General features: G+C 39.5%; 1 protein-coding gene across 2 annotated transcripts in view; it reads left to right on the top strand.

The window, feature by feature from the left end:
- POLD3 (DNA polymerase delta 3, accessory subunit) overlaps nt 1-25,190 on the top strand; it is a 55,707-nt gene extending 30,517 nt beyond the window's left edge. For both annotated transcript variants that reach the window (XM_081154802.1, XM_081154803.1), the window contains exons 10-12: nt 16,815-16,927; nt 18,066-18,144; nt 22,978-25,190. In XM_081154802.1, the coding sequence (XP_081010928.1) occupies nt 16,815-16,927; nt 18,066-18,144; nt 22,978-23,180 (395 nt within the window). In that variant the 3' untranslated portion in view covers nt 23,181-25,190. The remainder of the gene's footprint in view (nt 1-16,814; nt 16,928-18,065; nt 18,145-22,977) is intronic.
- Nucleotides 25,191-25,652: the final 462 nt, after the last annotated feature.

Here is a 25,652-nt window from a genome sequence, read left to right as displayed (position 1 = left end):
GAAAACTGCTATGATAGTTCATTATTGGTATATAAAAATGCTACTGATTTCTGAATATTTATTTGTATCCTGCTGCTTTACTGAAATTATCAGTTGTTTTTTGGTGGAATCTTTAGGATTCTCTGTATATATAGTATCATGTCATCTGCAAATAATGACAATTTTACTTCTTCCTTTCCAGTTTGGATGCCTTTTATTTCTTCTTCTTGCCTAATTGGTGTGGCTAGAACTTCCACTACTATGCTGAATAAGAGCAGTGTCTTATTCCTGATCTTAAGGGAAATGCTTTTAGTTTTTCCCCACTGAGTGCGATTTTAGCTGTGAGTTTGTCGTATGGTTTTTATTTTGTTGAGGTATGTTCCCTCTATTCCCACTTTGCTGAGAGTTTTTATCATAAATGCATACTAGGTTTTGTCAAATGCTTTTTCTGCATTATTGATATGATTATGTGATTTTTATTCTTCAGTTTGTTTATGTGGTATATCACTTTAATTGATCTGTGGATATTGTACCAACCTTGCATCCCAGGAATAAATCTCACTGTACCATGGTGTATGATCTATTTAATGTATTACTGAATTTGGTTTGCTAATATTTTGTAGAGGATATTTTGCATCTAAGTTCATTAGTGATATTGGCCTATAATTTTCTTTCTTTGTAGTATCTTTATGTGGTTTTGGAATTAAGATAATGCTGGCCTTGTAAAAAGGTTGGGAGTTTTCCCTCCTCTTGAATTTTTTTGGATTAGTTCAAGAAGGATAGGTATTACTTCTTTGAAAGTTTGGTAAAATTCACCTGTGAAGCCATCTGATCTAGGACTTTCTTTTGCTAGGAGTTTTTTGATTATGGCTTCAATTTCATTAATTATAATTGGTCTGTTCAGATTTTCTGTTTCTTCTTGATTCAGTTTTGGAAGATTGTAGATTGTATTTTTCTAGGAATTTATTAATTTCTTCCAGATTGTCCAATTTGTTGGCATATAGTTCATAATATTTTCTCATAATACTTTGTATTTCTGTGGTGTCAGTTGTTACTTCTCTTCTTTCATTTCTGATTTTATTTATTTGGGTCCTCTCTTTTTCTTGATGAGTCTGTTTAAAGGTTTATTAGTCTTTTTTAATTTTTCAAAGAACCAGCTCTTGGTTTCATTTATCTTTGTTGTTTTTTTAAGACTATTTTGTTTGTCTCCACTCTGATCTTTATTATTTCCTTTCTTCTGCTCCCTTTGGGCTTTGTTGTTCTTTTTTTGGTTGCTTTAGTTGTAAGGTAAGATTGTTTATTTGAGATTTTTCATGTTTCTTGAGGTACGCCTATGGTGCTATGAATTTCCCTCTTAGGACTGCTTTCACTGTGTCCCATAGATTTAGAGTTGTTGTATTCTCACTTGTCTCATGGTTTCTTTTGATTTCTTCCTTGATCTCATTGTTAACCCATTCATTGTTTGGTAGCATGTTATTTAGCCTCCATGTGTTTGTGTGTTTTTCCTTTCTCCCCCCTTGTAATTGATTTCTACTTTCATACCATTGTGGTTGTAGAGAAGACACGTGATATAGTTTCAATCTTCTTAATTTATTGAGACTTTTGTGTCCTAACATGTGGTCTATCCTGGAAAATGTTCCATGTGCACTTGAAAAGAATGTAAACTCTGTTGCTTTGGTGTGAAATGCTCTAAAAATATCAATTAAATCCATTTGGTCTACTGTGTCATTTAAGGCTGCTGTTTCTTGTTGATTTTATGTCTAGATGATCTATTCATTGATGTCAATAGTGTGTTGAAGTCTCCACTATTACTGTATTACTGTCGGTCTCTTCTTGTATGCCCAATATTTGATTTATATATTTCAGTGCTCCTATGTTGGGTACATGGGTTATGTCCTCTTGTTGGATTAATCCCTTTATCATTATGTCTTTCTTTGTCTCTAACTATAGCCTTTGTTTTAAAATCTATTTTGTCTGATATAAGTATTGCTACCCCAGCTCTTTTTTTGTTTCCATTTGCATATCTTTTTCCATCCCTTTACTTTCAGTCTGTGTGCGTCTTTTGATCTGAAGTGAGTGCCTTGTAGACAGCATATTGTAAGAGTCTTCTTTGCTTATCCATTCAGCTACCCTATGTCTTTTGATTATAGCATTTAGTCTATTTATATTTAAAGTGATTATTTATAGGTATGTACTTATTGCCATTTTATTATTCATATTTATGTTTCTTTTTTTTCCTTAAAGAAGTCCCTTTAACATTTCTCGTAATACTGGTTTGGTGGTAATGAACTCCTTTAGCCTTTTTAAAGTTTTTGGGTCTGGGAACCTATTTCACCTTAAATTTTAAATGATAGCCTTGTTGGATAGAGTAATCTTGGATGCAGGTACTTGCTTTTCATTACTTTGAAAACTTCATGCCATTCCCTCTGGCCTGTAGCATTTCTGTTGAGAAATCAGCTGACAGACTTATGGGTAATTGTAGGCTCAATTGTAGGTAACTGTCTTTCTCTTGCTGTTTTTTATTTTTATTTTTATTTTTTGTTCAAAATATTACAGATGTCCCTTTTTCACTCCAATGACCCATTCCACCCCATCCCATCCCCCTCCCCAGTCCCTCTCCACACCACTTTCCATGTCCTTGGGTTGTACATATATGCATATATGCTCTTTGGTTAATCTCTCCCACTCCACCTACCCACCCTCCTCCATCCCTCTGAGATTCGTCAAACTTATCTATGCTTCCAGGTCATTGAATCATTTCTGTTCATCAGTTTATTAAGTTCTTTAGATTCCACATATAAGTGGGATCATGTGATGTTTGTCTTTCTCTGTCTGGCTTATTTCGCTTAGCATAATATTCTCCAGATCCTTCCATACTGTCCCAAATGGTACGAGATCCTTGTTCTTTACAGCTGTGTAGTATTCCACAGTGTAAACGTCCCACAGCTTTTTAATCCACTCATCTACTGATGGGCACTTGGGCTATTTCCATATCTTAGCTATTATAAATTGTGCTGCTGTGAACATAGGGGTGCATATATTCTTTCTGATTAATGTTTCAGAATTCTTGGGATATATTCATAGAAGTGGGATCACTGGGTCAAAAGGTAGCTCCATTTTTAATTTTTTGAGGAACCTCCATACTGTTTTCCATAGTGGCTGCACCAGTCTGCATTCCCACCAGCAGTATACTGGGGTTCCCCTTTCTCCACATCCCCACCAGCACATGTCGTTTGTTGATTTGTTGATGGTAGCCATTCTTACAGGTGTGAAGTGATACCTCATTGTGGTTTTAATTTGCATCTCTCTGATAATTAGCAACGTTGAGCATTTTCTCATATGCCTTTTGGCCATCTGTATGTCCTTTTTGGAGAAGTGTCTACTTAGGTCCTTTGCCCATTTTTCAGTTGGATCGTTTGTCTTCCTCTTGCTGAGTAGTTTGAGTTCTTTGTACACTTTGGAAATTAGCCCCTTATCAGATACATCCTTGGCAAATATGTTTTCCCAGACTGTGGGGTTCCTTTGTATTTTGAGGCTGTTTTCTTTTGCTGTGCAGAAGCTTTTTAGTTTGATGTAGTCCCATATGTTTATTTTTTTCTTTTGTTTCTTTTGCCCTAGGAGATGTATCAGTAAACATTCCACTACGTAAGATGTCTGTGACTTTATTGCCTATGTTTCTTCCAGGATTTTATAGTTTTGTGACTTACATTTAAGATTTTATCCATTTTGAGTTTATTTTTGTGTGTGGTGAAAGTTGGTAGTCTAGTTTCACTTTTTTGCATGTACCTGTCTAATTTTCCCAGCACCACTTATTGAAGAGACTGTCTTTTCTCCATTGTATGCTCTTGCCTCCTTTGTCAAATATTAACTGACCATAATGGCTTGGGTCTATTTTTGGGGTCTCTGTTCTGTTCCATTGGTTTATATGTCTGGTGTTATACCATTACCAGGCTGTTTTGATTTCAGTGGCTTTGTAGTACAGTTTTATATCTGGTAAAGTGATCCCTCCCACTCTGTTCTTTTTTCTCAAGATGGCTGCAGCTATTCGGGGTCTTTTTTGGTTCCATATAAATTTTAAAAATGTTTGTTCTAGGTCTGCGAAATATGCTGTTGGTATTTTAATAGGAATTGCATTGAATCTATAAATTGCTTTGGGTAGTACGGACATTTTAATGATATTCTTCCAATCCATGAACATGGTATATTCTTCCACTTGTTTATATCTTCCTCTATTTCTTTTTTCAGTGTCCTGTAGTTTTCCGAGTACAGGTCTTTTACATCCTTGGTTAAGTTTATTCCTAGGTATCTTATTTTTTTAAGTTGCAGTGGTAAATGGTATTGCTTTTTTAGTTTCTCTTTCTGGTAGTTCATTGTTGGTGTATAAGAATGCCACCAATTTCCAGATGTTGATTTTGTATCTAGCTACCTTGCGGAATTCGTTTATCAAACCTAGTAGTACTTTGATGGAGTCTTTAGGGTTTTCTGATTAGCTAGTATTTTGTTGAGGATTTTAGCATCTATGTTCATCAGGGATATTGGCCTGTAATTTTTTTTTCTTTGTAGTGTCTTTATCTGGTTTGGGATTAGGATGATGCTGGCCTCATAAAAAGAGTTTGGGAGTTTTCCCTCCTCTTGAATTTTCTGGAATAGTTTGTGTAGAATAGGTGTTAATTCTTCTTTGAATGTTTGGTAAAACTTGCCTGTAAATCCATCTGGTCCCAGACTTTTGTTTGCTGAGAGTTTTTTATTACTGCTTCAGTTTCATTAGTTGTTATTGGCCTATTCAGGTTTTCTGCCTCTTCTTGATTCAGCTTTGGAAGATTGTATGCTTCTAGGAATTTGTCCATTTCACCCATGTTGTCCAGTTTGTTGGCATATAGTTGCTCATAGTATTTTCTTACAATCCTTTGTATTTCTCTTGGGTCGGTTATTATATTGCCTCTTTCATTTCTGATTTTATTTATTTGGGTCCTCTCTTTATTTCTTAGTGAGTCTGGCTAAAGGTGCATCAGTCTTATTTATCTTTTCAAAGAACGAGCTCTTGCTTCATTTATTTTTTTTTAGGCTCTATGACATTTATTTCTGCTCTGATCTTTGTTATTTCCTTCCTTCTACTTCCTGGAGGCTTTTCTTGCTGCTCTTGTTCTAGTTCTTTTTTTTTTTTTAATATATCTTTATTGATTTCAGAGAGAGGAAAGGAGAGGGAGAGAGATAGAAACATCAATGATGAGAGAGTCATTGATCGAGCCCACAACCTGGGCATGTGCCCTGACCGGGAATCGAACCCCGATCGCCTGGATCCTAGGTCGACGCTCAACCGCTGAGCCACGCCTGGCCGGGCATTGTTCTAGTTCTTTTAGTTGTTGTGTTAGATGGTTTATTAGAGCTTTTTCTTGTTTCTTAAGGTAGGCCTGTACTGCTACTAACTTTCCTCTCAGGACAGCTTTCTCTGTATCCCATAGATTTTGGGTTGTTGTCTGTTCATTTTCATTTTTTCCCAAGAAGTTTTATTTCTTCCTTGATCTCATTGGTAACCCATTCATTGTTTAATAACATGCTATTTAGCCTCCATGTGTTTGAATATTTTTGAGTTTTTTTATAGTGGTTGATTTCTAGTTTCATGGCATTGTGATCCAAGAGGATGCTTGATATGATTTCAGTCTTCTTGCATTTGTAGAGACTTGCCCTATATCCTAACAAGTGGCCTATTTTTGAGAATGTTCCATGTGCACTTGAGAAGAGTGTGTATTCTGCTGCTTTGGGATGAAATGTTCTGTAAATGTCAATTAAAGCCATTTGATCTAGTGAGTCACTTAAGGTCTGTGTTTTCCTGTTGATTTTTTGTCTTGATGATCTGTCCAGTGCTGACAGTGGGGTGTTAAAGTATCCCACTATGATTGTGTTGCTGTCAATCTCCCCCTTAAAGTTCTCCAAGAAATTTTTTATATATTTAGGTGTTTCTATATTGGGTGCATATATGTTTATAAGGGTTATTTCCTCCTGTTGGATTGATCCCTTTAGTATTATGTAGTGACCATCATTGTCTCTTGTTATGGTCTTTATTTTGAAGTCTATTTTGTCAGAAATAAGTATTGCTACTCCAGCTTTTTTTTCCTTTCCATTTGCATGGAATATTTTATTCCATCCCTTCACTTTTAGCCTGTGTGAATCTTTTGCTGTCAAGTTGGACTCTTGTAGACAGCATATATTTGGGTCCTGTTTTCTTATCCATTCAGCTAATCTGTGTCTTTTGATTGGACCATTTATTCCATTTACATTTAAGGTTACTATTGATATAAACTTATTTAATGCCTTTTTTCCCCTTTGTGCTGATGTACCGTTCTCTCACTATTCTTTCTTTGTCTTAGAGCAGTCCTTTTACCATTTTTTGGAATGCTGGTTTTGTGGTACTGAACTCCTTTAGCCTTTTTTTTGTCTCGGAAGCTCTTTATTTCACCTTCAATTTTAAATGATAGCCTTGCTGGATAAAGCAATCTTAGTTGCATGTTCCTGCTTTTCATTACTTTGAGAACTTCGTGCTACTCCCTTCTGGCCTGAAGAGTTTCTGTTAAGAGATCCCATGTCAGCCTTATGGGGTTTCCCTTGTAGGTCACTGCTTGTCTCTCTCTTGCAGCCCTTAATCTCTCTTTGTTCTTGACATTTGTCATTTTAATTATGATGTGTCTTGGAGTGGTTCTCTTTCGGTCCTTCTTATGTGGAACCCTCTGTACTTCCTGAACTTGTATGGCTTTCTCCCTCGCCAGCATAGGGAAGGTTTCTGTCATTATTTCCTCCATCAAGTTCTCTATCCCTTGCTCTCTTTCCTCTCCCTCTGGTATTTCTATAATGTGAATGTTGTTTCACTTCATGTTGTTGTCCCAAAGCTCCCTTAGACTGTCCTCATGCTTTTTAAGTGTTTTTCTTTTTGCTGCTCTGATTGTTTTTTCCTACCTTATCTTCTAAGTCACTTATTCTGTCCTCTGCTTCATTGAGCCTGCTTTTAATTCCTTCCAGTGTATTCTTTTTTATTTATTTATTTTTTAAATATCTTTATTGATTTCAGAGAGAGGAAAGGAGAGGGAGAGAGAGAGATAGAAACATCAATGATGAGAGAGTCATTGATTGGTTGCCTAGCCTGCAACTCGGGCATGTGCCCTGACCGGGAATCGAACCCCTATCGCCTGGATCCTAGGTCGATGCTCAACCACTGAGCCACTCCTGGCCGGGCTTCCAGTGTATTCTTGATATCAGATATAGTATTCTTTATTTCTGCCTGGTTCTTTTTTATGATATGTATCTCTTTTTTTCATGTTTTTACTAAGTTTCTTGACCTTACCATGCGGTGCCTTGTTGTTCTCATTAATTTCTTTGAGCATCTTTATAACCATTCCTATGAACTCTATTTCTGATAATTTGCTTAATTCTATCTCATTGAAGTCTTTTTCTGGCTGTTTTTCCTTTTCTTTAGTTTGGGGGTTATGTCTTTCTCTTGCTGTTTTTAAGATTTCTCTTTGTCTTTAAGCTTTGCCATTTTAAGTATGATGTTTCTTGGTGTGGGCCTCTTTGGGTTCTTTTTGTTTGGGACTCTGCACTTCCTGGACTTGTGCGCCTTTTTTCTTCACCAGGTTAGGAAAGTTTTCTGTCTTTATTTCTTCAAATAGGTCCTCAATTCCTTTGTCTTTCTCTTTTCCTGCAGTGCTCCTATAATGCAGATGTTATGCTTAATGTTGTCCTTGAGGTTCCTTAAACTCATTTGAAAAAACTCTTTTTTTCTTTTGCTGTTATGATTGTGTATTTTCTGTTACTTTGTCTTCCAAATTGCTGATTTGATCCTCTGCTTCATCTAATCTGCTGTTGATTCCTTCTAGTGTATTCTTCACTTCTGACTGGCTCTTTTGTGTTTTCTATGGCCTTTTTTTATGCTTACTATCTCTCTTAAAGTTCTCACTGAATTCATTCATTCATCCCCTAAGTTCCTTGAGTATCTTAATAATCATTGTAAAGTTATTGCTCCATTTCACTTATTTCTTTTTCTGGGGATTTCTCTTGTTCTTTCATTTGGGGCATGTTCCTTTGTCTCCCCATTTTGGCTGCTTCTCTGTATTTGTTTCTGTGTATTAGGTACATCTACTGTGTCCTGTGGGGCTCTGTGGTGCAGTCTCTCTGATCACCTGAGCTAGGTGCTCCAGGAATGTCCCCTGTGTGGGTTATGTCAACCCTCCTGTTGTATTTTAGTCTTGATGGCTGTTTGCCTGTTTGTGGGTGAGGTTGGTCCTCAGGCTGACTGGCTATGAGGATTCACCCTGACCACAGTGCATGAGCTGGTGTTTGGGGGCTTATTCCATGAAGTGGAATACAGCCCATCAGGGCATCAGGGCCTGCTGAGATCTCCTTTTGGGTGTGCTGCTTGTGGAACTGGGTTGTGCTTTGATGTTTTCTGAAGCCAGCTACTATATGTGTTGGTTCTGGGCTTCTTGGGAGGGACTCTAGTGCAGATTGATGTCACTGGTTAACTCTGGGCTACCTGTGAGAAGCTACAAAGTAATCCACGGTTGGTGGCTGCCTCTGCTGGGTGTAGGTGCATGTGGGAGGGCCCAAGCTTCATACTGAGGCCTGCTTCCACCAGTACTGAGCCTGAGGCAGGTCAGAAAAAGGCCCATGGTACCCCAAGATCTGGCTTTCCATACGATATAGGTAAAACCATGCTAAGATGAAGAATCTGTGGTGTCATCGTTGAAAGAGAGTGACATCATGGGCCCTTTCAGTTTTAGATTGTGGATACTGTTGTAAGATCAACAGACTAAGGGCAAAGATTCTCATCTAGAAAATTAATGTGCCTTTTAAAAGAATATTAAGTATTCTAAGAGCCAAAATCTCTTTCCAAATTGTATAAATGAAAGTGTATAGGAAGAGAAGGAGGCTTAAGAGAAAGACCCTTGGTTTGAACTGATATGCCAGATGACTTCTACCCTGAAAAGCCTGCTTTGAGAACCAGGGGTGAAAAGTTTGAGTTGTTGTAGTTGTTTCTCCATGAGTTCATGCCATAATGAGTATAAGACATTTTAGGTAATTGAAGGGGAGGGAAGAACGCTAGTCCAAAGGAATTCAGTATCGCATAAGAGGACGTAGACACAAACAAATTGATGCGAAGAGAGATTAAAGAAGAAAAGTGAATGAAAATAAAAAAGAACCTGCTATGCTGTTGGACAAAACTAAACTCATTAGTCTCTACTTTTACCAGAAACTGCTATAACAACTGAAAATGATAACAGAAGTCCTCTAAAAGGGGGTATTAGGTCAAACATATCCCCTGCTTTTGAGTGGAAAAAAAATTTCTGTATAGATGACAGTAATGCAAAAGAAAGGAATAGACCTAAGAAATTTTACAAAAGGTTGAATCTGGTTAAGACAGAGGTACATCTTTGACTCTTCCATGGATTTAGATCCCCCTAGTTATGCTTATATGTTAAAGTTATGGCCTCTATCCTGTGAGACGTACAGTGCCCACCAGAGCCATGGTTTTTAATGAATCCTTGGAATGGGTAAGGAGAAGGCATTGTGGGCATCTCAGAGGGGCAGTTGCTATATACTCATTCCATGTCATTTATCAAAATGCTTTGGCCCAGCTGGCATGGCTCAGTGGTTGAGCATCAACCTGTGATCCAGGAGATCACAGTTCGATTTCCAGTCAGGGCACATACCTGGGTTTCAATCCCCAGTGAGGTGTGTGCAGGAGGCAGCCGATCAATGACTCTTTCTCATCATTGTTGTTTCTCTCTCCCTTCTTCTCTCTGAAATCACTAAAAACAACATATTTACCAAGAAAAAGATATTATTAAAAAAATGCTTTAACCATGACTACTTAAAGGAAAATTCCCAAGTGTGTTGATGAAACAACCATCAAGGAACATTCTGACCAATTAAGAGTTGAGAAAATAGAGACAACTCTATGCAGACACATGGGAAAATAATTAGGAAGTAACTTAGGGAATATGTGTTAATTGAAACAGTCTTCCCTATTTCCATCCAGGAAAAGAACTTGGGGAAGATTCTGGAAAAGTCTTTGAAGCCATGAGCCTAATGTACATTAAAAAGGGAAACTAGATACTGTAGTATTAGTGAAGGAGTCAGCTCTAAGTCAGGAATTACTGTGGTTGATTGAGCACTCATTGCATACTTTTGAAATAATCTCTGTGATTCTGATCCTTAGCCCACAACAATTATACCCATGGGTGATTTGAAATATGAGTGAGGTTATTTAGTTTGGAAAGGAGCAAGAAGAAATGTGATAGAGATGGACAACCTATAGTAACAGATGATATAAAGCAGAGGCTCTCAGATTTTTTTTTCTGGCAAAGATAATTTTTGGCATCTGACTAAATTTATAAACCATGGCCATTTTACTCCTAAATTTCTTTGTCTCAAAGCCATTGGGATTTTATTTTAAACCTTTCCACAGTCTCTAATCTATTATTGTTTTATTCCTGTTACACTGAATATGTGCTATTAGTTTAGTATGCCATTTTAAGCTTGAAATTAGCAAATGAGCAGCAAGAGTGGATTTTATGGCAGGGGCTTTGGAGTCAGACAGACTGAGTTTAAATTTTACCTCTACCACTTACTGTGTGACACTTTAGACAGATTACTTAACTTCTTCAATTCCTTGTTTTCTCATCTCTAAAATGGAGATATTATTAGAAACTGTGTAGGCTTTTTATGAACACCAAATAAGATGATGTGGCAAAAGTGCCAGGACAGTGCTTGACACAGACTAGGTTTTTGTTGTTACCCCATTTTCTCGTTGAGGTGGTCAATAAGTACCAATAGTAAATATGTACCTAGTACCTTCTCTCAGAAAATTCCCAGCCTCACATCCTTAACTCTTTACTAAGAGACTATCCTTTCTTCCCTCCCTGGCAGATCAGCACCTTTAGCAATTCTATATATGCTCTTTGTAAAGCAAGAAAAGGCTGGACCCAGAAAGAAGTAACATTAAGAACTATACACTGCTAGGAAGAAATAGTTTTAACTAATATGTTTGCTTTTGCTAAACATTTTCAGTCCTTGTAGATTGCTTATAGAGAATGTTAAGCAAATGACCCTCCTTTTGAAGGTTAAGATAGGTAGTAAAAAAATTTCCTAGGAAGCTGTGAATGATTTCCAAGAATTCTAATTAACAATCTCTGCCAGAAAACTCTGATAAACAGTGGTTATCTTGCTGGATCCCTGAAATTAGTTTTACCACAGTCTTATCTGCTCCCAACAAAGGGTGCTTTCCTGGGGAAGGTGATATTTCACTACTTGAGTGTTTTTCATCTGAAAAACTGCAAACTGTTACAGATATACAGGGTGGAGCAAAAGTAGGTTTACAATTGTTTGTATGGAAAATAATACAATAATAAGAATAAACTCTTTTCACACACTCACAACTGTAAACCTACTTTTACCCCACCCTGTATTTAAGTTACACCAGTGCACCCTAGCTGGTGTGGCTCGGTTGGCTGGAGTGTTGTCCTGTATACCAAAAGGTTGTGGGTTCAATTCCTGGTCAGGGCACATACCCAGGTTGTGGGTTCGATCTGGTTGGAGTGCATACAAAAGGCAACTGATTGATGTTTCCTTTTCACATCACTGTGAGAACTAAAATCGATAACAACATATTCTCTGGTGAGGATTAAAAATAAATAAGGAAAAATAAATTATACCAGTACATCAAACATTCCATATGCTTATGTTACTAAAAGTATATTGAGGGAGAATGCAAGGCTTGATAATAAAGACTAAGGCAGACAGACTTGGATTCTAGCATGAATGTGGGCGTGTTTGTGTTTTTAATGTCTTTGAATGAACCTCAGTTGTTTAATTTTTTTTTTTTTTTAATCCTCACCCGAGAATATTTTTTCCATTGCTTTTCAGAGAGAGTGGGGGGGGGGGGAGAGACATCGATGTGAGACACACTGATTGGTTGCCTCCTGCAGGTGCCCCTACTGGGGCGGGGGATCCAGCCTGTAACCGAGGTACATTCCCTTGGCCAGAATTCAACCGGCACTCTTCAGTCTGCAGGCCAACATTCTAACCACTGAACCAAATGGGATAGGGCAAACCTTACTTGTTTAAAACAGAAATAATAGAGATAGTAATGACTTTGTGGGGTTATTATGAAAATGAATGAATGGTTGTAACGTCCAGAAAATTCTAGTTGTTTTCCCTATCTTTTTTCTTTTTTAATTAATTAATTAATTAAAATTTATCTTTATTGTTGAGAGTATTACAGGTATCCCATTCCCCCCCCCCCAACTGACCCCCTCCACCTCGCTCCCACTCCCTCCCCAGGCCTTCACCCCGTAATTGACTGTGTCCATGGGTTATGCATATATGCATGTAACTTCTTTGGTTAATCTCTTCCCACTCTCCACCCACCCTTCCCTCTTTCCTCTGAAATATGATCGTCTGTTGCATGCGTCAGTGTCTCTGGATCTATTTAGTTTGTCAGATTCTTTTGTTCATTAGCTTCTTCAAGTTTTCCTGTAGTGTTGGTCTGGTGGTGATGAACTCCTTTAGCCTTTTCTTATCTGTGAAGCTCTTTATTTGACCTTCAATTCTAAATGATAGCTTTGCTGGGTAGAGCAATCTTAGTTGTAGTTCTGTGTTTTTTATCATTTTGAATATTTCTTGCCACTCCCTTCTGGCCTGCAAGGTTTCTGTTGAGAAATCAGCTGACAGTTGTATTGGTGCTCCCTTGTAGGTAACTAATGCTTTTCTCTTGCTGCTTTTAAGATCCTCTCTTTGTCTTTAACCTTTGGCATTTTAATTATGATGCGTCTTGCTGTGGGTCTCTTTGGGTTCCTCTTGTTTGGGACCCTCTGTGCTTCCTCAACTTGTAAGTCTATTTCTTTTCCCAGGTAGGCGAAATTTTCTGTAATTATTTTTTTCAAATAGGTTTTCAATTTCTTGCTCTCTTTCTTCTCCTTCTGGCACCCCAATAATACGAATGTTGGGCCTCTTGAAGTTGTCCCAGAGGCTCCATATGTTATCTCAATATCTCAATATTTTGGGATTCTTCTTGCTTTTTGTTCTTCTGGTTGGGTGTTGTTTCCTCATGTTCCAAATTGCTGATTTGATTCTCAGCATCCTCTACTCTACTGTTGATTCCCTATAAATTATTCTTCATTTCAGTTTGTGCAGCCTTCATTTCAAATTGCTACTTTATTGTGTTATTGATTTTCTCAGTTATTTCCCTAATAGTCAGCTTAAACATCCTTATAAATAAAATTCTGAACTCTGTATCTGTTAGCTTGCTTGGATCTATTTCATTTAGTTCCTCTTCTAGAGATTTTTTCTGTTCTTTCCTTTGTGATATGTTTCTTTGCCTCCACATTTTGGCTGCTTCCAGGTGTTTGTTTCTATGTATTAGCTGCTATGTCTCCTGGAATTTGTAGAGTGGCTTTGTGTAGTAGGTGTCCTGTAGGATCCAGTGGCTCAGCCTCCCCAGTCACCTGAGCTGGGCCTTCTAGGTGCTCCCCTGTGTGGGCTGTGTGCACTGTCCTGTTGTAGTTGAGCCTTGGTTGCTGTTGGTGTCACTGGGAGGAATTGGCCCCCTGGCCAATCAGCTGTGAGGACCAGCTGCAACTACAGCCAAAGAGCTGCTGTGCTGGAGATACCCCTGTGGAGCAGAATTTACTTCAGTGGGGCTTTGATGTTCACCAAGTGCGCCCTTGAGTGTGTCACTCGTGGATGTGGTAGGGTTGTAATCCTGCGTGGTTGAGTCTGACCACCAGGTGCACTGTCTTTGGAGCCTCCTGGGAGGTGCAAAGTCAGCCTGTGCCAGTGCCTTGCCCAGGGCCACCCAGCATGAGCTACTCAGCAAACCGTAGTTGGCTGCTACTTGTGCTGGGCTTGGAGGTGTCCAGGAGCGGCCAAGCTATGAGCCAATGCAGGCTGCTGCTAGTGCCAGGCCTGGGCCACTTATCAAGCCGTATGGGGCACGCTGCTGCTTGTTTGAGAGATTTTAGGAAAGTCCTAAGCATGAGGCTCGAGAGGCCACTTGCACAGAAAAGCCACTGGAAATGGCTTGAGCCTCCAGGTAGGGAGGGGTGGGGCCTCCAGGAATCACTGGGGTGGGGCCAAAGGTGTGAGTCAGGTGCTGGAGATTCAAATATCCCACCTGCCTGCCGGCTGTGCATGGGAAGGACTCGCCAAAGGAGCCATGGCCTCTGCCAGCTCTTCTGCCTGGGAGAAAGCTGCCCCTCCAGCTCTCGCCCTGATTTCAGGCAGGTTAGCTCCTCCAAAATTGTCCCAGGTCTTTTCCAGCTGCTGCCTGGCGCTGGGGCTCAGAGGGAGCACATCCGAGTCCGTGAGCGGGCCCTTCAAGAGGAAAGCCTGGGGCTCTCACAGCCTCCATGACCCTCAGCGACAGTCCCTGCTGGTTTTCACAGCCCGAAGCTGTGGGTACTTCTCTTCCTGGCCCTGGAGCCCTGGGCTGGGGGCCTCCTGTGGGGCTGGGACCCCTCACTCCTCTGGGAAACCTCCACCAGGGAGATGTCTCTCCAGGCTTAAACCGCAGCACTGGGTGTGGGCCCACGGCCCTGTCTCCAGGATCCAGCCCCGATCCACCCACGTCTCCCCATTTCCGCCCCTCCTACCGGTCTGGGTGCTTCTTCAGTTCCCTGGTTGCAGGGCTTCTGTTCAGCCAGATTTCAGGAGGCTTTGAGTGGTTGTGGGAGGCGGCGGGTGCAGCTGTTACCTACGCCATCATCTTGTTTCTCCTCCCTTTTTTCTTAAAATATTTTATTTAAAAAAAACCCCTATATACAAATTCAAAAATCAGATAAAACAGAAGGTTTTTTTGTTTTTTCCAGAAGTTTTATAATAGATAGTAACCTCTCCTATCTGACTCATCTAATTGATTGGTGCTTCTCTTGTCAACTTTTTCCCATCTACCTTCCATCTTTCAGGGATTTGTTGAAATTTCTTATCAAGAGCTCTTGGCTCCTCTTCCGTTCTCTTCCTTGGCATGGGGTGGGGGAACTTACATTTCACTCCTTTATCATGATAATGTTTCTCTCTGGGGATGTGTAGAGAGGGAGGTATATGTTGGATCTTTCTTGACCAAGAAGCGCCTCACCCCAAATTTAGTTCCAAAAATGATTGTTTTCCTTTATTTAAAAAAATATATTGTTACTGTGTTCAGTGCTAGGGAAGTCATGGTACCTATGCCTCTATGGAGCTTAGAGTCTGGAGGGGGAATCTAGATAGTTTCATATAGTGCAGTGGAAAAGGGGGTCTTAGAGGGTGCCGCTAGGATTAAGTGTTTTCCTTCGTTAAGTCAGGTGGTTATAGAACTGGAAATAGAGTAAGTACTCCTGAGTTTATTACTGTGAGCACTCAGAATTCCTTTTCTTTGGCTTCCTCACTGCATAAACTTTTCTCCTATCACTGAAACACATTCTGACACAGCTTAATAGCTTGGAAAAAAGCGTTCTTGGTTCTGTAGTTTAACTTTTGCTTGCTGGAGCGCCCATCAGGTTCTGTCCTCCCAGAGCTGGGTTAATAACTGGACCACTTTTTTTTTTATGTGTCTGTTTCTTGTGTCCCAGAGCTTATAAAGTTTTGGGGCCCATTTCATACTTGAAGTGTATAATTTATTGTTTTGTTCTGGCTCTTGTTCTGCTTCACCTCTTTAGGTCATTTGGCCTTGAACCCTCCACTGTCATAATATTTAACACTGACCTAATCAGCTGGGAAGATTTCAGATTCAAGACTTGTGCTAAGAATTTGAATACAGCCAGGAGATTCAGAAGCAGGTGTGGCTAAGCAGCTACCCAGTCCTTTGACCAGCAGTTTCTTTGTGGTGATTAAGCAATAGGTCAGCTGAGGATTTTCATATCTCTCATGGGCCTCATACTAAGACCACTGTTTCTGGAACTATTTGGAAATGATGGGATCCCCTTGGTGGTGCTCTCGTCTCGGGAGGTATCACTTCTATAGCAATGTTTGTTTCCTAAAAGTGTTCTCAGTGTAGCAAAACAAGCCTCATCAGTGGGGCAATCACTAGAAATAGTTCCCATACAATCTATTAAGCAGGTCTTAGTTGTTAGAGCTATAATTGTGATCACTTCAAAGATGATTTCTCCTGCCCCTAAAGTTTATGCTCTTAACATTAGCTGGAAAATTTCAGTCTAACAAACATCTCAGGTGATTGCAAATAATCCTTAGACCACAACCACAAAGATTCTGGCAAGGAGCATTTGGTATAATCTGAGATTATCCACTTACTTGATGTTAAGAGAAAATGTCTGGTCCTGAATGGTAAGGCAGCATGGGATAGTTGGAGTAGTAAAGCTGAAGAATCAAACTGACTTGGGTTTAAAATCTTCTGCCTCAGTTGCAGGCTCTGTGACCTTGTCAAGTTAACCTCTCTGAACCTCTGTTTACTCGATTCTAATGTGTGAATAATAATATTTGTCTCTTGGGTTGTTGTGAGGATAAAGTGAAACAGTATTAGTGATATACATGACTCGTAGTGGGTGATCAGTGGATATTTAAAAAACAACTTCATACCCTAACTTATCTGTAACATAAAAGGTTTAGCTAAGATTATCTCCAAGGTACATTCTAGCTCTAATAATTCTTGATTCTCTAATTTTTTTTGGTATAAAATTAATAAGATGTATATTTTAAAGATATATATGTGTAGACATATGTAACTGCAGAGTCCTTGGTTGTCATGAATTACTGCCTGCAAAATGTCCTTTGCTGGACATGGGAACTTAGCCAGTGGAGAAGGCGATGTACTAGATACTGTTCTCTTATCTAAGCTTGTTTTATAATTTCAGTCATACCAGATTCTCCTGGGGTTTATGAAGCTGAGTCACCATCCCCACCTCCTCCTGCATCTCCACCTCCTGAACCAGTGCCGGAGACTGAACCAGAGCCTCCTTCTGTCCAGGTACAACTTTACTGGAATGGTTGCCTTTCTGTGTGTTTTTTCACCCAAGGACCTAAAACTATGTTAAATCCATTCTCTGCTGTATACTTCACAAATGCCAGTAGAGGGCTCTTGTCTCATTCTGCTCTCCTATAGGTCTCCTATAGGTCTTCCTTCTCACCTGAAGTGAGATTTCAGCTATAGGTCAAAGTTTCAGGAAGGTTGCAGAGGCGAATCCTGGGAGCTGTTTTGTTTTCCATGACTTCCAGCATCAGGGCTGCTGTGCTACCCAAATCCCGTTGGAATTATACAAAATGAGGTCTTGCCTGCATCAGAGCAAAGTGTGTGAAAGAGAACAAACAACTTATGCATTTGGTTACTCTTCTGGAAAAGGGCTGGATGAGAAAAACGGGCAACCAATGGGGAAATGTAGTTTTGAGTGATCTCTAGCTGTACCCTGTCTACATCTATTAGTGTAGATAATAAAGAGTTGAGAAGAGGGTTGCTGACAAGTTTCTTTTTCCTATATAACTATCATTTTTCCTTAATTCATTGTATTAAGGCTCATTTAAATTTTGTATTGATTTCATTAGCTGAAGAGCAAATAGGATTAAAGACCAGTGGGGATAAAAGGAAAGTAATACCAGTCTGAAACTAAATTAGATGGACATATGTTGCAGTGTCAAGGCTAAAATAGCAAGTATTTACAGCAAGAGCAGATGTTGTGGAAACTTCTGGTCTGTTTAGGGGCTTTCCCTGTGTGCTCCCATAATACCCTCCTCTGCCCTGCCTGCCTGCCTGCCAGGTATTATGGGAGCACACAGGGAAAGCCCTTATCAAAATGGTCTGTTTTCCTGTCTGTCTTCTCCACAAAGGTTCTTATCCTGTTGGTCTTTTTAACCCACGGTGCCTGCACTACTTAACAAAAGTATGTTGCTGAATGAACACAAATGTTTGCTCAACATGTTACTTTAGCTTGAGCATCACTTACCTGTGTGGGAGGGCTGGTCCTCTAAAAGGAAATGTGTAGAATCCCTCGTTCAGCTTATCATCATGGAACATTGGAGGCTTATTGTTATAAATTAAAAAGCTTTTTCCCCCCTGTAGTTTTATTGGTCACCTTAATGTTATAACCTCTGATCTTTCTCTGATCTTTTAGAGCTTAAGTGGAGAAAATAAAAGAAAACGAAAGCGTGTGCTGAAATCTAAAACCTATGTGGATGATGAAGGCTGCATAGGTAAGAAAAAATTTTGGCTCCAAATCCAGAGAGAGAGTTATTACCACAGAGAGGCACCATAATCCTTTATAGAGCAGCGTGCCTCAAACTTTAATGTGCATGTGACTTACCCCCAAGTGGTGCCTCGCTCCTTGTCTGTGGCCCACACTTTGAGTAGCACGGTATAGAGACCACTACAACTAAAGTTAGAACACCTAGTTCTTGATTGGGCCATACACTATACAAATAAGCTTTGAGATCTTAGATGAAGATTGTCACCTCTGGTGGTGAGTTTCTTGATTGATGGAATGGAGGTAAAATTTCCATTTTGCCTACATGTGGGGTTGTTGCGAAGATGCAGGTGAGGAAATATATCTAAAAACACTTTCAAGATGGAAGTCACAATACCAACCTAAGATGTTTTCGTAGATGTTGATAAACATTTGTTTTTTTAGAATGGTTGTTTTATACATTTGAATAGTGGAAAAGAAGCTTCTACAGATGATTAGACTGAAGAGAATGTCATGAGTCTTTGGTATTTTGTCCCATTTGTTCTTCAGAGACGTTTGAGTCTTCCAAATCACTTTCTTAATGTCTCGTATTTGTAAGCCATGTTAGGTAAAAATATGTGCTTTTTATGCAGGCCTAGAGGGGAACAGAATTTAGGCTTTGAAACAACCTAAGTGTCTGTAAGTGAATGAAAGAATAAAGAAGTATGTATATAGAATATTATTCAGTCATAAAAAAACAAATCCTGCCATGTGTAACAACATGGATGGACCTTGAGGGTAATCAGATAGAGAAAGACAAATACTGTATGATCTCTTTCCCATGTGGAACCTAAACAACTCAAAGGGATCGGATTTGTGGTTACCAGAGGCAGGGGGAATAGGAAAAAGGTGGTCTACTTACAAGATAAAAAAGCACTAGGGATATATGTACAGCATGATGCCTGTAGTTAACACTGTTGTATGATATATATCACAGTAATGAGAGTATATCTGAAGAGTTATCTTCACAAGGAAAAATTATTTTTTTCTTTTGCTTTCTGTATTTATGTGAGATGATGGATGCTACCTACTAACTAAACTTATAGCAGTTATCATTTCACAGTATATTTAAGTCAAACTATTATGCTGTACATCTTAAACTTATACAGTGGTGTACTTTATATCTCAATATAACTGGAAAAGCATATTTAATATTTTAGAAAAATAATTCAGGCTTTGAGTCATTGGGTTATTCAGCCATGTTTTAGCTTGTTGTACCTTTCCCACAATTGAACCAGACTTCTGTGGGGCATTTAGGATTTGGCCTGGAGGCCTGATGGGATGCTCAGATCCTGGTATTATATTTCTGTATTTGAAAGAGTTGTTGGTTGAGCCTCTAAAACCTCTTGTTAATTGGATTAGCCCATAATTGTTTCTTCTTTTCTGTGGCACCTGCTACAACATGGCTGTCCTAGAGAAATATTTTTTCTTCTTTCTTGGCTTTCCTTATTTAAATTTTTGTCTTAAAAGTATTGATTGAAGAACCAGTTTTTTCTAGGCATTGAGGTTGTTAAAACTAGTGAAGACATCTTGTCAGTTGTGAGCCTTGTCCCATTACTCCCCACTTCCCACTCCTCTGAAAAGGCCTGACATTTTAATTTAGCATATGATTGGGGAATAAAATTCCTTACATGTGGAAGTTCTGTCTTTTCAGTGTCAAATTTATTGTGAGCCTATGAATTCTGGACTTTGAGTAGTAGTCTGTTTTGAGTCTTCTAATAGTGCATTTTCAAGCCTCTTAGTTTGACTGTTGGTGGTAATATATGTATTTTCTGTTGAATTTCTTATAGTTAAAAAAAGAATAAGAGGACAAAAACATCAGTGCTAGTTTTTTTCTCCTTCTACCCCAAAAGAAAAATGTCAACTATATCTTTGTGAGAGTTCATTGGGAATGTGGCTAATTACCTATTGTTTTGTTCAAAACACAGTACTCAAGTTTTGGCCAGGTGGGGATGTGGACCTTTTGCAGTCCTGACTCCAGACAGGACTAATAAGAGCCTTGGATGCAGCAGTGAAAACTGTGCTCACATAGCAGTTTTTTGTGTGTGTGTTTTTTTTTTTTTTTTAAAGGTTTTTAGTCCAAGCTCAACCTAATGAATCTTGGCTCCCGTTACCAACAAAAGAGTTCTGCTTTCCTCTCTGCTCAGACTGTTCCAGATATATCAGCACAGAGGTCTTGCCCTGTCCTGTGCTGGATCAGAGTTGGTCTGTGGGTTTAAAAAGCTGATCTTTTCCTTTCTGTGAGTTTGTTGCAGGGGAGTTGGGCCCCTGAGATAAGTTTGTGGTGGACTTCTGAACAAGGTGGATTTCTAAAGCAAAACAGTTGATGGAAAAGAATTCTGATGTTACTCATGTAAACTGGACCTTTTTAGTTATTTTTTTCAAACTGGGACTTTTTAAGTGGCATCCTAGGAAAGTGGCATGTTATTTAGTTAAAATAAAGATCCTGTATTTTTAAGTTGAAATCTCCTTTGTTCTGTAGTTTGAAATAGCTACAGCTTTGAATATAGAAAGTGTTCCTTTTAGCTCGTAAGATATACTAAGTGTGCTGCTTAAGAAACTTTGTTGGTGCTGCCCTGACTGGTTTCTAACAGCCTCCCACCCCCCAAGCAATGCATTGCACAAAACTGGAACTGCGACAACCAGTGATTTCAATAATAAGTAATGAGAGAATGAAGTAATTGATGCTGGAATTTAATATTTTAGACATGCTGCCATTTGAATACAGAGTATAGCTTATGAAGAAGCAAGTCTATACCACCAATTAGTAGTAAGTCGTTTCTTTTCTGTGTCGATAGGTGGCTCTTCAGACTTCCCTCAGACTTTGAGATGCTAATAGCCAGCTCATAATTTTTTTCCAATATTCCAGTTACATGTGCTTTTGAAGTTGCATATAAGGTGGGATCGTAATTGCTGAACTGATATGTGTCTCAAGGAAATTCCCTAAGTATTTTGGAGCAACATTTCTCAAACTTTGCTGAGTATATGCATTACTTGAAGATCTTGCTAAAATTCAGATTCTGATTCAGTAGAACCTGAGTGTCTAGATTTCTAATGAGCTCATGGGAGATTCTAATGCCCTCTGGTCTGTGGAGCAAAGTTGAGTAGGAAGGCCTTTGAGAACACTTAATACGTATTTAAACGCTTATCAGTGTTTTCAGCTTCTCAGTTTGCAAGAGTCAGCAAAGTAAATTCTAGGCTCTTGAAAGTAATGCGGAATCCTGGGAACCCTTAGGGAGGGGACTGTTAGTTATGCAGCCTAATGGCGCTGGAGGGAATAAGGTGAAGGAGCGCTGCAGTGGCAGTAGCCAGTTGACCTTCAGCTGGCCCATTGTGAGGGAGAAACAGCACGGAAGGGTGCTTGCCAGAGATTACTAGGTGTACTTCTACATTCTGTGAGGCAGTGTGATCTCCATTTTATGAAGGCGGGGCGGCGGGGGTGACTCTCAAGGTGAGTTCCCCAGACATGTTAGGAAAGCAAATGCTTAGGTCCACCTCAGACCTAGTGACTGTGAAACTCTGGAAATAGAGCCCAGCAATCTGTGTTTTAACAAGCCTTCCAAGTGATTCTGGTGCACATTAAAGTTTGAAATTATCTATGTTCTAATACCTAGTCTGACATTTATATATATTTAATTCCAATGCCTATACCTCTAGAACAATTTGACTGATATATGTTATTAGAGAGAAATGATCAATAATTAAGAGCTTAAGACTGGCATTGTTTTTAAATGGGAAAAATACCTTTTACTTTAATCATCTGAGCATTTATTATGCATATTGGGTTATTCTATTCAACTAAGAAAAGATGTTTTTCTTTACTGTTTCTCTATCATTTGCTGCAACCAGGAAGTCTGAGAAAGAATTTAGATGACATTGGTTATACAGCTGCCTCAGCTCTCTAAAGTCACAGGAAGGTGGCATTGTTCTGGTTCTTGTGGTTGGTGTATGCACTGCAGTAATATTGGAGAGACACCCTCATCACTTCTGTAACATCATTGTTGGGAACCATTGTCTGTGCCCTTTGGTGCTTCCTTATAACGACTGCTCACTAGTAGAATGCTTTTCAAAGTGTTCATTAGGCAGGTTTTAGTGAGTTTTATTGGCAGGGGAAAAAGTAAAATATGCCTTAGGCTGATAGGGAGTAAGGGTATTAGTAACTATGTTTCTCATTGTATCATGGTCCTTCCTTAAAACTACCAAGTTTGTCATCTGATAAAGTTTGCTTGGGACAGTTATATTCATGATGTAGACCACTAGTAAATCTTGGGTTAATTTGCAGTCATTCAAAACTAAGAACCGAACAATTGAGTCACTAATCTCCAATTCTCTGTACTTAGGATGTGCAGAGAGTGAGTGACATCAGGATAGAGCTAGTAAGAGGGTCCATTGCCCTGGCTAGACAGGATTGAAACTGGCAAATAGAGCAGAGATTAAGACCAGGAAAACGAGCAGTGGAAATAGGCAGGCACCGATAAGAGCTCAAGAAATTAACTAGAGCAGAACCCAAATGCCGAATTTGGGCGGTGAAATGATAAAGGCCCATTTAAAGACGTGGGGCACGGCAGTGAGGGAGTAAGGATGAAGGCTGATGCTGAGCCCCAGCTGGAGGCTGCGTGAGCTCAAGATGCCCGGGGCTGGACCCGATCTCCCAGTGGGAGGACACTTCGGTAGATGAGCACACCTTCCTTGATCATAGGGTCTGAGGGGAACTGGGTGAACAAGACATCTCATTCTCGTGATAGAACTGTGATCTAATTGACTTGATCCACTCATGTTCCATTTTTTTTCCTTATTCTACCAGTGACTGAAAAAGTCTACGAGAGTGAATCCTGCACAGATAGTGAAGAAGAACTTAAGATGAAGACATCTTCTATGCACAGACCCCCAGCAATGACTGTAAAGAAAGAGCCCAAAGAGGAACGAAAGGGCCCCAAGAAAGGGGCTGCTGCCCTGGGCAAAGCCAATAGACAAGTGTCCATTACTGGCTTCTTCCAGAGGAAATGAACTGCCATCTCTGTTAGGTCAGAGGTGTGGAGTGGTCGGGGAGAAGACCAAGACATACAGACTCTCACTTACTGTGTAAGTTCATCCAGCGCCTCACCTCACCTATGTCAGAAGACTGTTCTTCCACCTTGAAAGGTTTATACCACTGGTTTTTAACCAAAAAGAAATCACCTGGGAGCATGAGGCAAAAGAATATTTAAAAAGCTGTTACCTTCTAATGACATTTTTAAAGCACAATCTTTGATGTGTCCAGGAGAAGAATTTACTCCGAAAAAAAACCAAAAAACTTTTGAACGGGTTTCAGAATTATCGCTGGAGCCGTTGAGTGGCTAACCCACGCACCCTGCCTGCCCGCAGCGGACCTGCCTATGCCCCGGGGTGCTCTTCCTTGTCCCTTTGTATTCTGTGGGCTTGTGCTGGTCTTTTTTTATCCCTGAATTTCACTGGATGTGTTTACCACTCCCCCTTATCATCCCTTCCCCACTAACACCATTCTGTGTGAAGCCGTTTTCTGTAAGTCTTTCAAATCTTGGTTGGACTAAGGCTGAAACAAAAATCTCCCTGTAATCCTCTTTTCCTCCATTATAAAGAACACTGACACCCGACCACATACCAGCACATGACTTGTGTTTTACCCCTTTCACAGAAGTTCTCTAGACCTTCACTCGCAATTAGTGGTTAGGGAAAAGTCTCAGGTTGAGCGCAAATAGAAATATAATGATGTATTCACTCCACCAGAAATTACTTCGAGTCAGCATTGACAGTATTAGAGGGCTTGTCATGTTGCTGACACAGGGTGTGCTGTACACTGCTCTTTGTGATTTCTGTCTCCTCCCTTTTCTCCCTTTCCCCTTGTCAGTACCTAGAGAGTAAAACCCATACAATGAAATCAATGCTAAAAAGAGAAATCTTTTCCTACATACATTATGTAACAGTTAAGTAAAATTTCTTCTTAAGGAAACTGAATGTTTAGAAACAACAATTTTCTAAGAAGGTCATGAGGAAAAGATAAAAGCACACATTTACAATACAGATGTTGCGCCTCTGTATTTTTAACCCTTCCATTTGCCTAAAAGTACAGGCTCCCTAGGGAGAAATGGAGAGACTGAGTTGTTAATAGGTCTAAACTGCTATTAAATATGTTCATTTGTTACTTAAGGAAACTCATCTATTCCAGTGATAATTTTTAAGCAACTTCCATTATGGCTGGACAATGAGCTCAATGGATGGAGGTGGTGTGGCAGCAATCTGCACAGTGAGCTCTGGGGAAAGGAGCACAGGCTTGGCTGCTGGTGTGATTCACTATGAACAGACAAGGGATGTCTGACTTCTTTCCATCTTAGCCTGGTGTATGTCCTGAGTGATACAGTCAGCCATCTACTGTCTAAAGTTAGTATTGTGACGGACTTTGGATTGAGAGCAGCTGCTTGAGCAGCTGTCACCTACGGCTCTCTAGCCAGGCACCCATGGACTTGATTAAGCCCAGAGGTTTGGGGGATGAGTGCTGGCATTACATCTAGGACTTGTAAAGGCAGAGGCTTTGTGTAGCAAGCTGAGTAAAGGTTGACATATTCCAAACCCCTTTCTTTTTTAAATCTAAAAGGATGGAGAAAAATATGGAAAGCCTGGACTTGCACTATTACAAAATTTCTGGAGAGGAATCCCTTTTAAGTGATTATTTTTGTCACTGCCTCTAGTCATTTTTCTAAATTGAAATGAAAAATTAAAGAAAAAAAATCAACTCAGTCTTTTTTTTTTTTTTAATTACTATGCTGAGATCTTTAGTAAACTAAATTTTGGATTGGAAACCTCTGGTGCTGGTTGAAAGGAAAATGCAGATTCTGTGATAGTGATCCTGTGGTTACTATGTCCAATATGCTGCCTAATCTCTGAGTTGTCTGCAGGATTTAGTAAGTGGTGGCTTTTTCCCCCCCTTTTTACACAAAACTCGACCATATTATCCCATGACTTAAATAAATTTGAGAAGTTGTTTTAAAATAGTTCTTCAAACTGAATGTCTGATGAGTCTGTTATTTGACAGGATGGCAACAGTGTGTGCAGTTAAACTGAACAGGAACAAGGCTGGTTTTTAGTTTATATTGTTAAAATTGCATACCCATAGTCTGAGATGGACAAGTTATTTGCTGCCTTCATCATTTTTTCAGCCCTGTGGGAAATCTTAGTTCCAGCCAAACTCATTTTTTAGTTCATTTAGAAGAAAATCTAGTCCTGATCTTGCACATTGTATTAGTTTGGCTTCATTATTTGCTAGCTCTGTGACCTTGGGCAAATTCCTAAGGCTCAGGTTCTTTACCAAAAAAGAGCTAAAAAAGAGCTACCATGGATTGTGAAGACTGAAATAATGTATATATAGCATAAATTTAGTACACAGTGGCAGCACATAGGTGCTGTACAAATGGTATATTTGGCTACCAACTTCCTGAAATTTTATCAAGGATATGACCCCGATGT

This window comes from Miniopterus schreibersii (genome assembly GCF_964146895.1).
Source record: "Miniopterus schreibersii genome assembly, chromosome: 12".
In the NCBI taxonomy this organism is placed as follows: Eukaryota; Metazoa; Chordata; class Mammalia; order Chiroptera; family Miniopteridae; genus Miniopterus; species Miniopterus schreibersii.
The sequence above is the reverse complement of the archived record's forward strand: the minus strand, read 5'-3'. Positions and strand labels throughout refer to the sequence as shown.